The sequence below is a fragment of the Girardinichthys multiradiatus genome, chromosome 3 (assembly GCF_021462225.1).
Source record: "Girardinichthys multiradiatus isolate DD_20200921_A chromosome 3, DD_fGirMul_XY1, whole genome shotgun sequence".
NCBI classification, from domain to species: Eukaryota; Metazoa; Chordata; class Actinopteri; order Cyprinodontiformes; family Goodeidae; genus Girardinichthys; species Girardinichthys multiradiatus.
Genome location: NC_061796.1, coordinates 28,852,374 through 28,868,343, shown reverse-complemented (window position 1 = coordinate 28,868,343; position 15,970 = coordinate 28,852,374). Strand labels below are relative to the sequence as shown.

The 15,970-nt window shown below is 38.3% G+C and overlaps 1 protein-coding gene and 1 long non-coding RNA gene across 6 annotated transcripts in view; one reads left to right on the top strand and one right to left on the bottom strand.

The window, feature by feature from the left end:
* The first annotated feature begins 5,526 nt into the window (after positions 1–5,526).
* The window catches only part of ca14 (carbonic anhydrase XIV), a 16,805-nt gene continuing 6,361 nt past the window's right edge, over positions 5,527–15,970 (top strand). For 2 of the 5 annotated variants that reach the window (XM_047361392.1, XM_047361390.1), the window contains exons 1-11: positions 5,527–5,646; positions 5,942–5,965; positions 9,657–9,836; positions 10,047–10,192; positions 10,877–10,972; positions 11,083–11,149; positions 11,458–11,615; positions 12,773–12,899; positions 13,636–13,659; positions 13,776–13,860; positions 14,020–14,061. In XM_047361392.1, the coding sequence (XP_047217348.1) occupies positions 5,559–5,646; positions 5,942–5,965; positions 9,657–9,836; positions 10,047–10,192; positions 10,877–10,972; positions 11,083–11,149; positions 11,458–11,615; positions 12,773–12,899; positions 13,636–13,659; positions 13,776–13,860; positions 14,020–14,061 (1,037 nt within the window). In that variant the 5' untranslated portion in view covers positions 5,527–5,558. The remainder of the gene's footprint in view (positions 5,647–5,941; positions 5,966–9,656; positions 9,837–10,046; positions 10,193–10,876; positions 10,973–11,082; positions 11,150–11,457; positions 11,616–12,772; positions 12,900–13,635; positions 13,660–13,775; positions 13,861–14,019; positions 14,062–15,970) is intronic. The other 3 variants (XM_047361393.1, XM_047361391.1, XM_047361394.1) reach the window with 2 other exon arrangements.
* LOC124865895 overlaps positions 12,762–15,970 on the bottom strand; it is a 23,093-nt gene continuing 19,884 nt past the window's right edge. The window contains exon 3 of the long non-coding RNA XR_007037684.1: positions 12,762–12,893. This is a non-coding gene — a long non-coding RNA (uncharacterized LOC124865895). The remainder of the gene's footprint in view (positions 12,894–15,970) is intronic.

Below are 15,970 nucleotides of genomic sequence, written 5' to 3'. Positions count from 1 at the left end.
TGGACCGCAGCCTCCTGCCAGAGGGGAGAGTCTCAAAGAGTCTGTGACCAGGGTGGGAGGGATCAGCCAGAATCTTCCCTGCCCGCTTCAGGGTCCTGGAGGTGTACAGTTCCTGGAGTGACAGTAGACTGCAGCCAATCACCTTCTCAGCAGACCGAATGACACGCTGCAGCCTGCCCTTATCCTTGGCTGTAGCAGCGGCGTACCAGATGGTGATGGAGGAGGTGAGGATGGACTCAATGATGGCTGTGTAGAAGTGCACCATCATAGTCTTTGGCAGGTTGAATTTCTTCAGCTGCCGCAGGAAGAACATCCTCTGCTGGGCTTTCTTGATGAGGGAGCTGATGTTTGGCTCCCACTTGAGATCCTGGGAGATGATGGTTCCCAGGAAGCGGAAAGATTCCACAGTGTCAATTGTGGAGTCACAGAGGGTGATGGGGGCAGGTGGGGCTGGGTTCTGCCTGAAGTCCACAACCATCTCCATTGTCTTTAGAGCGTTGAGCTCAAGGTTGTTCTTGCTGCACCAGTCCAACAGATGGTCCACCTCCCATCTATACGCAGACTCGTCACCATCAGAGATGAGTCCGATCAGGGTGGTGTCGTCCGCAAACTTCAGAAGCTTGACAGACTGGTGACTGGAGGTGCAGCTGTTGGTGTACAGGGAGAAGAGCAGAGGAGAGAGAACACAGCCTTGGGGGGAACCGGTGCTGATGGTCAGGGAGTCAGAGACATGCTTCCCCAGCCTCACGCGCTGCTTCCTGTCAGACAGGAAGTCAGTGATCCACCTGCAGGTGGAGTCGGGCACACTCAGCTGGGAGAGCTTCTCCTGTAGCAGAACTGGGACGATGGTGTTGAAGGCAGAGCTGAAATCCACAAACAGGATCCTGGCATAGGTTCCTGTGGAGTCCAGGTGCCGGAGGATGAAGTGAAGGGCTAAGTTGACTGCATCATCTACAGACCTGTTGGCTCTGTAGGCAAACTGCAGGGGGTCCAGGAAGGGGTCGGTGATGTCTTTTAGGTGCTCACAATGTGAGCAACCAGCTTCTTTAACAATGACCAGCTGTGGCTTACCCTCCTTTTGAATGGTGTCATTGACTGTGTTCTGGACATCTGTCCAGACAGCAGTCTCCCCATGGCTGTGTGACCTGCCCCCCACATTGAGATACCATTTAGATGAAACCTTTGCAGGTGTTTTGAGTAAATTAGCTGATTAGGGTGTGACACCATGAGTTTCTTGTATTTAACTTTTCACAATATTCTAATCTTGTGAAACACAGAATTTTGGGGGTTCATTATTTGTAAGCTATAGGCATAAAAAATACAATAAATAAAGGCTTGGAATATATCGTTTTGTGTATTAATCTATATAATTTTGTTTCACTCTCTGAAACCTTTTCATGACATTCCTGGTTTATGAGATGTACTTGTACGTCTGCAGGCAGGGACATGAGTGCAGCAGTGGGAAACAGGCATTTTCACTTGACGAAGAGATGCTCTGCTGCTGGATTTATGAATGAACATAGAGGACACGCCCCCTAACCAACTGCACGCTCAGTCGTTTTAACCACGCCCCGTGATGGAATGCTCCATAGCCAATGGGGTGCCGGCGAAGGTTACCGCTGTTGCATAATCTGTGTGAGGCGCATCACGTTTAGGAGGACCGCTACACGGTGTCTGTGTGTTTCACAGCATTTGTATTTAAATCTATCCTTGACTCCACGGTGTGATGTTATTTTCATCAGAACACACTCGCTCCAAAGCTTTGATGGACCCAGAAAGTTTAGTTTTCTTTAGTTTACCACGACGAAGAATACGATTTGATTTAATTGTATCTTAAGTCACAGCTTATGTGACTGTGATTAATCATTTTCGATCAGAACAATTTAAATTATTTAAGCTTAGTGCTGATGGTCCAGGATTTGGACATTTGATCATCTCTATATATGTATTACTTGTTTTGGGACATATTTTCCCCCATCAGTTTCTATGTCACATGTAAAGGGCACCTCCTAGTGTTCACATTTAATAAGCATTTCACAAAGAACGTTGATATAATTTTATTTAAAATAATTCAACAAAAACTGTGACTCTAAAACAGAGATAATCAGCATTGCTGCATAAGATTTAGAATGATGCAACTTTATGTAAGTAAGTCTCACAAAGAAAGTTAAAGCTGAAATTCCCTTTACAAATACACTATGGTATGCATCTGAGAAGGAAGTATTAATCCCAACATGGATTTACTTTCATACCTTGTATGTATGTATGTATGTATGTAACTGAGACTGACAAATAAAGGAATAACCCATTATATTTTATGACACTGACATTAAGATATAAACAAACATGGACATTTTTCAGCCTACATATTAATGTTAGCTCTAATTTTACCATCGAAGATTGGATTTATTTTAATACTGGCCACTGCCACCACCTATTTATATTTTACCAATTAGCTTAAAATTTACTTAGATAAATTGTTAAGTAATCACTACAGCCATATGCACTGGTAGTTTTATGACAATAGCAAGTTTAACAATAAAATAAAATATTTTTAAAATCAACTCATGCAAAGAATGATTTCTTTTTTTTTTAGAAATGAAATGAATGCCAGCAAACAAACTGAATGCAGTGTGGAAAATTGATGTACAAACAGCACTCATACTGGTGGAAGTTGCAGAGCAGAGGGCGACTGTTTGAATTCAGGGTTAATGTAAATAGAGCTCCACCTGGTGGTTTAAACATTTGTTATAAACTCAGATTGAATTCAGAGCATCTGTAAACATCACTTTTCAACTCCTGCCACAAATTCTTAATTGGGTATAGGTCTGAACTTTGACCGGGCCATTCAAACACATAAATGTAAAATTCAAACCATTCCATTATGGCTCCTGTTGTTTATTTAGGGTAATTTTGCTGCTGGATGGTGAATCTCTGCCCCAGTCTCAAGTACTTGGTAGCCTTCGATTGTTTTTTTTCCAGGATTGTCCTGCATTCAGTTTCACCCATTTTCCCTTAAACTCTGGCCAGCTTCTCTGTCCTGCTGAAGAAAAGCCTCCCAGCAGCGTGTTGCTGCGACCACCAGCTTTTAGTGTCCAATAACACACCAGCTTTTGGTGTGTTCAAGGTGATGTGAAGTGCTAGTTTCTGCTACACATTACATTTTGCATATAAGCCAAAAACAAAATTGCTTTCATCTCACTCCTTACATAGTTTGTAGCAAACTGCAAATGGAACCTCTTGTGTTTTTCTTTCAATCATGACGTTTTTCAACCCCAGTGCTTAATGAAGGCAAAATGTGTAGAAGCAATGTCCTGGTATGTTTGCAATTGTATGCTTTTCATATTTCCTCTCTGAGGAGCTCAGAGAGTAATACCTAACCAAGCTTTAAACTTCCCCACATCGTTTCATTAATCCTGACCTGTCCAGAGTGTTTTTTGGTGTTTATGATGCTATTTTTTCACTAACATTCTCTAAAACTCAGAGAGACCCTCACCGAACAGCCTTATTAGTACTGAGAGATTGACTCTCTTTACTCAATAGGGATTGCAGAAGCAACAGGATGCATTGAATTTTATCTAGGAAAACAGATGCAGGGCCAACTTTGACATTTTTATTGAAAAAATAAGTTAAAAAGCCATTTATTATTTTTCTTCCACCTTATAATCATACACTACTTTCTCTTGTCTTATCACATGAGACCCTAATAAAACACATTAAGGTTTGTGGCAGTAATGTGACAAAATGTGAAAAAAATTCCAAGGGTATGGATACTTTTGCAAGACACTTTGAACATATAAATGAAAGGCTTCATAATTAACAGACATTATATTTTTAGATTTTAAATCAAGTAATTTTAGGCTAAGTGTAGGCGCCCATCCTTTTTGTTAATTCACATCTATATTTGTATTTGTTCAAATCATGTATAATTTTCATTCCACTCCACAATTGTATACCACTTGGTGTTGGTCTTTCACATAAAATTCCAATAAAATATATGTATGTTGGTGGTTGTGATATGACAATATGTGGAAAAGTTCAAGGGGTATGAATACTTTTACAAGCCACTGTAATATAAAGTGTAAATACCAATAATATCACAATTTCAGCACAAGACTTTTAACAACTGTTTTCTAAAAGACGGTTTTTAACTAGATTTTTCTTTAATTTTTGCTGAAATATCCAAACCAAAATAATTTGATATGAATTTGATGCAAAATGAAACGTCCACATGCAGACAAGATCATTTCTTTAACCCTAACACTGGATTTATGGTGTTGATGAGAGAGAAGTTGGGTGGTTCTGACATGCTTTGGGTCAAAGGGGACCCAATTTGTATGGTTGGAAAGGAGAAGGAGCGTGGTCGTTTTTACAAGCCGCCATTTTGAACTGTACAACGGATCAGACTTCACCAAACCTCTTCCACTGGATGAAAGAAGAAATGTAAGGTGGTAAAATTCTGCTGTGTAGTAACACTAACCTAAGTGGGTTGTGTTAATGACTTCACTTCACAGCAGAGAACAAGTTTGTTTACCTAAAAGAATATTAGCCTTTTAGCTACTGAGTGGCTAACACAAGCCAGTGTCAGCTACCTTCACAATAGACCGAAGAACTGGCCATAAAGTAAGTAAAAGGCAATATTTAATGTAGCTATTGAAATTCAATTGTCATATGAAAGTCTTACACTTTTTATCTGACTTTCATAAATACAAAAGTGAACTATAAATGTATATACCAGTACGATATACTAGTAAGTATATACTAAAAGCTAAAACAACATAAATGGAGTATTCATTTAGGAAAAAAAATCTTTATTTACATTTCATTTAAAAAATGCCATATAAAATAAAAAATTACACCCTTCTCAATAACCAGTGACAACATGTTTAGCATTACAGCAATGAATCAAACCTGTCCTATAATTGCTGACCAGATTTTTGCATGTTTCCACTGGTACTTTGAAAGTTTGTCTTTGATGGTGAGTCTTTGAGGTTGGAAGACTTCCTTGCCATCACCCTAATCTCCACAGATTCATTATCAGATGTAAGTCAGGACTCTGTCTAGGCCACCCAAAAGCAGTATTATTATTTCCAAACAGAAGAAACATGTTAGTAAAGTTAAAAGATAAATTTATACCTAATCTAGCAGTAGTGTAAATTATTTTAATTTTAACAATACCTTGAAATGTCAGGTTTTCAAAACGCAGTCAGTAGTCAAAACTCTAGAGAAGCCCTGGAAACCTTTAGAACTTAGAAATCCTGAGAGGACAAGCAGAGTCACAAATCTTAGGACCAGACTATTCAGGAATTTGGACTAGATAAGTTGCGGCTGGTAAAAATACAGATGATCTGGGACTATGTAAAGGAAGCAAGAGAGTTTAATACAAAAGTGTCAAACTAAGGGCCTGCTCTGGAGCCATGCATGCCGGACTGGATTCAGCATGTTAAACAGAGCAGTAGCAGGTGGAATTATTGGACCCGGTTCCCTCATCTCCCCCCACCTTCATCTCTCCCTCTCTTGCTCCTCATCTCTCAGAAAGCCCTTATTCATTTCTGCGTATGGGCTGGAGGGTGAACATGGACTCGTTAGGTCTTTTTGTCCTGCTAATACTCACATTTTGCTACTGGACAGCTGCTTCTTCTGCCGGTAAGATGTTCATTAACATGAAAATAGGTCTTATGTCATCATTTATTGTCTGTGTTTTGGTTAGAGAGCCAGAGTGTGGACTTTAGTAGCACAGTAGTCATTCCAGAGTGAATTTGAACGGATTTTGAGAACTGCTGACAACTCTCTTTGAGCATCAACAGCTTTTTATTTAGAATTGTATTGTGAAAGGTGACATTTGAGTTTGAATTTGCAGTCTTGTAGCCTGTACAAAGAAGAAGGACTAACACAAAAAGGAGATTTTTTGGAGACCTTTCTCTTTATTTTTCCTTTATAGATGAAATCACCTGGAGCTATTCTGGTAAGTTCTTGCTTCCTAATTTTCTTTTTAGGAGCTAAACCTCACTGAAATACACAGCAGACATTCTTACGGAGTTATAAAAGTCATAACAAATCTTAAAAAGGAACAAACAATAGGATTATTGCTTAATAATCTGGATATAATTATTATTTTGGAGTCAAACCTTTCAGCTTTATGCTAATACCTGGACAAATTGTTATATCTAGACTGAAATGAATTTAAAAACTACTTTTACAACAGTAAAATGACATATATTTATTTCCCTTTAGCCCAATACTAAATGAGCTGGTGCTTAAAACCTAAGAGAATGAAAAAGAAAATGTTCCACATCTACTGGAAGCTCTCATAACTTTGGCAGAATTTTGTCATTGTCCTTGTGTTTCACCCACCGTGTCCCCCCTCTGTTTCCCTCTCTGTCTGTATTAGTTACAGTTGAACAGGCTGGCATGAGCACAGCAGTCAGGCAGGGTGTAGGAAAGGTGGTGGAGGACGGAGGAGAGGAGGAAAGCAGGAAGAAGGACCGAAGGAAGTAGGCAGGTGCTCCAGAATAAGCGTGTTGCACTGAGACGGGACGAGTCCGAGGGAAAAGCATACCAAATCGGGCAGTGTATTGTTGCAGCACACAATAAGCTATGTGTTTATTGTGCCGTCAGTGCACACTGGCTGCCTATGTGCTACACAATGAGTGTGTGGGAATGAAAGGGGCTCACAGCTGACCACCCTCTACATGTATTCAGGGGAACAACACTAATGTGTCGTTCTTGCAATCGTTTTTTAGAGACCGCTTTGTATATAAACATATCTGTTCAGACATTTAACAGAGGACACATGGATGTGTAAAGACATGTTCAGAGATATATTTGATTTGCTTTTTGTCATTCAGAGCCATTCACTGTAGCTGAATAAATGAGGGTGTGTGTGTTTGTGTGTGTATTGTGCTCCCAAATGCAGGGATGCATTTGGCTTTTCTTGTGCACAACATTCTGTCACTCTAAGAAGTTAATTACACGCCTCATCATGTGTTTGTGTTGGAGCAGCACGCTTGGTGAGATACAGTGGAATGGCTGTAATTGGTTCAGAATATTTGGCCTCCGGTTCCCATGGTGAAAATGAGGCACAATACAGGGCAAAGTTTCAGGGATGTCAGAGGAGATGAAATCCCCACCTCACATTGAGTACATCAGTATGTAAAAGAAAAGTATTGATGATTTCCTCGTGTTTTTGATGCTTTAACCCAGGGGTGTTCAAAGTGCAACCAGGGGACCCCGCGTGCAATTAAAACAACATCACAGGGTTAGGGTTGGGCAGATGGAAATTTTCTCTCATTTTTTTGGGTGAGATGGTATCTGACTAATTTAAATCTTCTTAAAATGGAAAAAATTAGGTAAAACACCAAGTGTTTACCTTTTATTAGATATGTTTGTTTGGGTTCTATTTTAACCTCATTCAATTTTTAGCCAGAGCTACAATAGACAGGTTTAGAGCAGAGTATATTCATGTGAAAGAATGGCCCAGTCAAAATCAAGGCCTAAATTTAATTGATAATCTGTGGTAATGTTTGAAAAGTGCTTCTCAGTCATTCTGACAGAGCTTGAGCTATTTTCCGAAGAAGAATGGAAACAAAGTTCAGTATCTAGATGTGCAAGGGTGCTAAGGATCTACCCAGAACAAGACTGGCAGCTGTAAAGGAGCAAAGTGTTGACTCAGCGGGTCTGAATGCAAATGTCTACAGACCATTCATGCTTTTATTTGTAAAACATTTTTAAAGCCATTTAGCATTTTCCTTCCATTTTTCAGTTATGCACTTACTTGTGTTGGTGTGTCACATAAAATCGAAATAAAATACATTGAAGTTTGGGATTTTAACATGACAAAAAACATGATAAAGTTAAAGCCGTATACACACTTTCTCTAAAACACCACATTTAGGATTTTGTGGTTAAAACTTTTCAGTAGCATTCCTGTTCATTAAAGCATTTCTCCCTTTGCAAATTGAAATTCAGGTTCTTTGTCGCTCGTGTCACGTCCTCTTTCTTTCTACTATCACGCAGCTGTAGAGGCCAGTCGTTTTTCCACTGATGAAACTCATGCTTCAGTCAGACCTTCCACCCGTTGTCCTGCCAATTTTCTTGTCCATCTTAAAATATATATTTTTTCAAATCTATTTATTTAACTGAATGAATGGGGTTTAAAAAGATGTCTCTCAGAATCTGTGGTCAGATGCTTTACAATGATGTTATCAGACGTTTGGCATAAATAAGATTTAATTCATAATAAATCAATAATCATTATTATTATAAAACATTATGTAAATTATTTAAACATCCTTAAATAAAGCAGCAATTAAAAAATAAGATTAACTGACCTTGACCAATAGGATCTTAGCAGTTTTTTAAATAATGAATCATGAGGGCTAATCTTATTTAAAATGTAAAAGAACTTATAGAATAATTATTAGAATAATTATTATTATAAGGATATTTAGATATTAAGCAAAGTGAAATCACATCAAATTAACAAAAAAGTATGAATAGATTATAGACAAGAATGTGCTTCCTAAAATGTTAAGAAAATTATAGAAATTATATATTTGTAAATGTTTTAGCAAGATTAATTTGAAATAAAGAACTTTTCATGGCTTCCTTTTATTCATATATAAAAAATTGAACAATCTGGCCTAAATGATAAAAAGGAGTGTGAAACTTGCACAGCAATATCAGGGAAAAAATATTAAGAAGAGCAGATCACTTTAAACTGATCACATAAGAAAATACAGGGTCCTATCACATCGGCAGCAGCCATTTAATTTTAGGCAGAGCAACAATGATAGTAAAATAAGGGGATATTGCAATGTTTTTTTCTACCATAACATGACACACACACACGCACACACACACACACACACACACACACACACACACACACACACACACACAAACACACACACACACTCTTGTTTTGCTATATGTAGTGAGGACCATGTGTTGACTCCCATTGACTTCCATTGATTTTCAGTCATTTTCAACCCTTTCTATGCCCTAACCCCGACAATAACCCTAAACCTACCCATTACCAGTGCATGCCTAACCCTAACCCTAACCTTAACCTAAACTCAATTCACATCTTAGTCCTAAACCTAACCGTTAGCAAAATAGGTCGTGAGGACCAGCAAAATGTCCTCACTTTGGTACAAACGGTCCTCAATTTGATGGTGAAATCGAGAAAATGGTTCTCACTGTGATGCCAAGACAGGAACACACACACACACACACACTTTCTTTGACTATTTTTTTCCTGTTTTAGCTCAGTTAAGATTTATAACATTATTTCTTTGCTTAATGTTAAAATAATAAGAGATTTAAAAATATATATTTTTACTACTTTACATAAAGTCAGAAGTTTGCATACGCTAAGATTATTGTACATTATAACAACACTAAATTGACTAATATTTAATTGCACTTAAAGATGTATTGTATAATCAGCTGTGCATGGTTGCTGAATATGTTCATGTCTTTTAAGAAGGTATTCATCATACCACTATGAGGCCATGAATGTAAATAGAAAATAGTAGAATAACTGTCCTACATGGCTGGAGGCCCAATCAATGGAGGCTTTTCACTGGGTTGCTAAGAGCCAGTGGACTGTGTGATTGGGTGACATCTCTGTTTCTGTCTTTTCTCTGTTAAAGGTTTTGTCGGTCAGTCTGAGTGGTCAGAGTATTTCCCAGACTGTGGTGGTACTTCCCAGTCACCTGTTGATGTGATAACTACTCAGACTAAATATGACCCCAATTTGATTCCTGTGACCCCGCTGGGCTACAGTCAGACCGGCAGCCATCCCTTTTCACTGCACAATAATGGACACACTGGTAACTATGACATCAAGCCCGTTTGCTCCCTTCATGAGCTTCTGTTGTGCATCCTAGCTGTTCTGTTTATCCTGCACTCAAACAGAACCTGGCAGCACACTTTTACGGTCCATTAAGTGATGAGTTCATATTTCCAGAAGTTTTAGGGGGGGAACTAATCTGTTTGTGATTCCAGTCCTTTCTGGTTTGTTAAATCTTTCTCCTCTGCAGTTATCGTTGAGCTGCCAGAGTGGATGGTGCTCCGGGGGCTGCCTTGGGTCTTTACAGCCGTTCAGCTGCACTTTCACTGGGGCAATGGTGGTCCAGGTCATGGGGGCAGTGAGCATATCATCAATGGAAGGAGCTCAGAAGCAGAAGTAAGTTTAAACACCTGTGACCACAAATCATTATTTACCTTCATGCATTAGCTGCACAAAGTTATGGCATAGCAACAAAATGTAATCTGTGTAGCACAAACTAATTTAAATAATAAATGATTCTCCAAGAATCAATGGTCAATTCTAACAGAAGCACAGAAAACAAAAATGGGTTCTTATGGTTAGAAACAAGATGGAATTGTACTTTATTGAAAGTAAAAACACTGTGCAAATTGTTGAAACGTTTTATGGTCAACGAAGATGAAGAATAGACCAACTGGCCACAAGAACAAGAAGAATGTGTGAAGTAGTCAAGGTGAGCATTTTAAACACATAAGAATGCTGTACCAACTGTCAAGCACGGTGGTGGAAGCATTATGCTGAGGGTCTGTTTTGCTGCCCCTGGTACAGGTGTAACAAGTTGGATAGAATGATGAAGAAGGAGGACTTCTTCCAAATTCTTACAGCTTCACCTCAAACCAACAACTAGATGGTTGAAACTCAGATACAACTGGGTGTCCCAACAGGAAATTATCCCACACAGATCGGATAGGATGGATAAAGCAGGCTAATAGCAACTGGAATGCCCCAGCCTTGACCCTTTAAAACATTTATGGAAACATTTATGTTTCTCTTTTATATAAGTGTGAAAAGATTAACTAAGCATTGCCCTGTTCTCTTCAGCTCCATGTGGTCCATTACAACTCAGAGCTCTACCCCAACATGTCTGCGGCGATGACTCAGAGAGACGGCCTGGCTGTTTTAGCAATCCTCATTGAGGTAATGAAACAAGTTACAACTGCAATGCGAGCTGTGAAACACTACAGCAATTGTTAAACACTCTAGTTTCGGAGTGTTGAGCATCATAAGTCTGAGTTTTGGTTTACCAGACAGGTGAAGAGACAAATCCGGGGTTTAATAACATCATTGACTACATGAGCCGTGTCAGACATGCAGGTAGGTGTCCTCGTTAGTTTTAAAGCTAAATGAATTGGGATTGATTTCTTTTTCTATTTTTATCCATTATCGCAGTATTTAGTGGTTTTCATACTTTTTTTTACAGAATTAAATGTAAACTAATTCCCCATAACCGCCAAGTAACAAATGAGAGGAACTATGGGACCACAATTTGCTCTAAACCTAAACAACCAAAACCATCAAACAACCAAACTATCTTTAGACATTTACAGATTTGCTTATATTTTTCAACCACTTTTTTTCTGTAACCTTCCCCTTTTTGGGTGTATTCTCTAATTTCCCTTCAGACCAGAGAGCGTTTATCCCAGCCTTTGACGTCCAGTCCCTACTCCCCAAAGACCTTGGACGCTTCTATCGATACAATGGCTCCCTGACCACCCCGCCCTGCTACCAGAGTGTCTTCTGGACCGTGTTTCATGAAAGGGTTCAGATCTCAAAAGCACAGGTCTGGTTGAGAACATAGAGAAACACAAAAAAATCAACTAACTTTTTTAAACCTCATATTTAACCATGCACAGCAAGAACAATAGAGAGACTGATATTTATACCAAAGCTTTGCTGCTCTGTGGCAAATCTTACACTTTAATGTATTTTATTAGGCTTTTATGTGATGTAGCAACACAAAGAAAGACATAATTGTGAGGTGGAAAGAAAATGTATACAGTTTTACATTTTTTACAGAAAATGTGTCAAACATTTGTACTCATTTATTTGTTGAATTGATTGGTTATGGTTCTTCTTTGGTTCGGTGTGTCTTGTCTGGTCAGAGGTGCATCATTGTGTCTGTTTCTCTGACTAAACCAGCTTTTCTTCATCACTTCACTGATTCAGCCTCATAGACGGATATTAGGAAAAATAACATAGTTTTTTTCAAAACCATTTGTTCACTTTTCCACGGTGCAGACCATTCCAAAGATAAATAATAAGCATTGGAAGCAGATAACAAGGATTCAGAGAGAACTAAAATATTTTTACCAGGGTAAAGGTTACATTCTGTTGATAGTTTTAACCTTAGCAGAAAAAATATTAATTTAAAGGGCATTAAAATAGTGTCCATTTATCATCACATATTCATAGTAGTTACAGTCTGGATAATTTTGAGGAGCTCAGCATATATAAACATGATTTAATTCAGTCTTATGCCACTCAGAGGCAATTTTCAACAGTCTTTGTCAGAATGGTAGTGTGTGCATCTGTGTGCACAAGTGTTTTCAAAGTTAGTTTTTGTGCATTTGTGCATGCAGAACTGAGAATGTAAAGGGTATAAAGAACTTAATCCATCCAAATCGATCCAAAACTTTCTTGTTTTCACTCAGTAGTCCTGTTTTTGTTGGCCTCGAGTCATTAACTAAAGTAATTTTTATCATTTTTTTACCTCCTGAAATTCAATGCATTTATTGCGAAGAATAATTACGATTTTACTTATTTTTTAATTAATTAAAAGTATCAATTTGAAGCTAAACAGTTGTCTAAAAATCTTTTGTAACTTTAAAGTTACTTTGCATCATTGCGCTAACGAGTGGGCTATGTTTTTGTTTTGTAAAGGGTATTTTTGCAAAAATAGGTTCAGATATTCACAGTCCTTCCTTCTCTTCACTCCAGCTTCTGAAGATGGAGACGATACTTTACTCCAGTAAAGCTCAGGAAGCTGACAGGATGCTGCTGCAGGACAACTTTCGTATGACACAGCCGCTCAACCACAGAGTTGTCTTTGCCTCCTTCTCTGCAGGTTGCAAGGAAAAATCAACAATAAAGACAGCAGAACAATGTTACTATTCAAATAAGTGCATAATATATTTATATATAAATTGCTGTATGATCTTTATATTCTCAGAAGTTTATGTTTAACAGCTCTGAGCTTATGAAAGGTGACACTTTGTTGCTCCTCATCCACACTTCCACAGAGGTAGATTGTGACACCAACCCACTATTTAAAAGCATAACACAATAACGAGTTGGTGGGTGGCTATTTAGACCAAACCCAGCAATTAGTATAGCATGCAATGAGTGAACAGAAAGATGATTAATTACCAAGGGACTTTGAAAGCAATAACTGTAGGAAAGTGAACTAGGGGAATGACAGAAATTCAGAGGAAGGGCTGGAGAAGTGATGAGAGATCCGTTTGTGTAGTATTTGATTGAAGACGAGGATTTGGAGAAAATAAACAGTGACTCCATTGTTATCACATCAGTCTGTCTGACGAACAGGGAGAGGAAACAGAGAGAGAGAGATTGAGACAGAGTGGTGTACAAAGAGAAAGCAGAATGAATTTATGTTAAGTGGCTCTTTGTGATGAGTGACTGAACTGGAAAACCTGTGAGATCAATGCGGTTTTCAAAAGCAGCTCGAGATCTTTCACTACCTGAGCATCAGTTTCTGCAACAATTAACAGAACACTCAACCATGATGACGATAAAGTGAAAAACTACTTTAATTTTTTAATGATGTATTCTTTATTTTATAGAATCAGGGAAGGAGCTCTCCTCTGGTAAGGCAACAAGTTATTACTGTGCATATTTATGATGAACTAGGATCACCAGTTAAACTATTAGACTTCCCTGTTTTATGAGAAAGACTTGCCATTCTGTAATTTGGTCTCGGCAGGTGAGGTCACAGCCATTGTGGTAGGAGTGATGTGTGGCTGCGTGGGAGTGGCAGTGATCGTTCGCTTCATTGTGAAGACAATACGGTAAACAGTCTTCCTCATTTCACTGTTTCTAGTGGCCTGTTTTCCAACCTGGGACGTCAGAGAGAGCTGCTGATGCTGGTTTCCAGTGTGTGGTTGATCTGACGTGACTGTGTGCAGGAGCTCAGCTTGTACATTCACTCTGTCTCTTTCTCTTGGCAGATTTTTTAGACTTCTTCGACTTGAAAGAGTCGTGGTAAACAGGTGGTTTACCTGATCATAATACTGACACAGACTAGCACTGACATTTTGTTTGTTTCTTATTTCTTTAGTCATTGAGTGCAGATATCCTTATGCGCTGCTCTGGGATCAGTTTCCTCATAAATGAGTAATTTACCAAATACAGGTCCTTCTCAAAATATTAGCATATTGTGATCAAGTTCATTATTTTCCATAATGTAATGATGAAAATTTAACATTCATATATTTTAGATTCATTGCACACTAACTGAAATATTTCAGGTCTTTTATTGTCTTAATACAGATGATTGTGGCATACAGCTCATGAAAACCCAAAATTCCTATCTCACAAAATTAGCATATCATTAAAAGGGTCTCTAAACGAGCTATGAACCTAATCATCTGAATCAACGAGTTAACTCTAAACACCTGCAAAAGATTCCTGAGGCCTTTAAAACTCCCAGCCTGGTCTGAGGTGCCGTGTCAGCTGCTGGTGTTGGTCCATTGTGTTTTATCAAGGGCAGGGTCAATGCAGCTAGCTATCAGGAGATTTTGGAGCACTTCATGCTTCCATCTGCTGAAAAGCTTTATGGAGATGAAGATTTCATTTTTCAGCACGACCTGGCACCTGCTCACAGTGCCAAAACCACTGGTAAATGGTTTACTGACCATGGTATCACTGTGCTCAATTGGCCTGCCAACTCTCCTGACCTGAACCCCATAGAGAATCTGTGGGATATTGTGAAGAGAACGTTGAGAGACTCAAGACCCAACACTCTGGATGAGCTAAAGGCCGCTATCGAAGCATCCTGGGCCTCCATAAGACCTCAGCAGTGCCACAGGCTGATTGCCTCCATGCCACGCCGCATTGAAGCAGTCATTTCTGCAAAAGGATTCCCGACCAAGTATTAAGTGCATAACTGTTCATGATTATTTGAAGGTTGACGTTTTTTGTATTAAAAACACCTTTCTTTTATTGGTCGGATAAAATATGCTAATTTTGTGAGATAGGAATTTTGAGGTTTTCATGAGCTGTATGCCAAAATCATCCGTATTAAGACAATAAAATACCTGAAATATTTCAGTTAGTGTGCAATGAATCTAAAATATATGAATGTTAAATTTTCATCATGACATTATGGAAAATAAACTTTATCACAATATGCTAATATTTTGAGAATGACCTGTATAAGTAGGAAAACTATTATGCAACACCCTCCACAGTCGCCCTCTCTAGTAAAGATATCCAAAAAGTATTTAATTTGAGAACTCAAATTAAAAATTTGAGCTAATGAAATTATTCCAGTTAAAAACCAAGTAAAGTCTATCTCCTTCACTCTTTGCTGCAGTTCTCTAACGATGAGATTTGAAGGTTTTTGTTCTGTTCGTGTGGTAGCAGGATGAATATTGGTCCTCATCTAGTGGCTAAAACAAATGAGCTTCTGAGTCAGTTCATGTTTATACTCGGTGAAACAAAAGGTCATGTTTGTAGAACCTCAGATCAACTTCATTATGGCACCAACAATATGTAAAAATAAACAATTATCTCCTAAGATGAGATATTTTTCCCCTTCTAAAAAACTTTACTCAAATTAAAGGCTCATTTTCCTAAATCTTTTGAGATTATGCTCCTGCAAAGATCACGTTATTTAACAGTGCCAGGAGTGGTACGTCCCTGTAATTATGGTAATCTTTGGTCAATAAAATAAATTACTGATTTAAGATGATCAATAGTGTATTTTCACAAAGTATATAAAGATCTAAGAAGGAACAAATTTTTTAGTTATTCATCCATGTAAAAAATCCTGATTTTCTAATTTTAGTTTTGTGTTTTTCACGTGAAAGACAAGGGGTAAAATAGACAAAAAAAAAGTGTGTAAACAAGGGTGACTTTGTTTGATATATAATCTACAGATATGTCTGTCTTAATTTA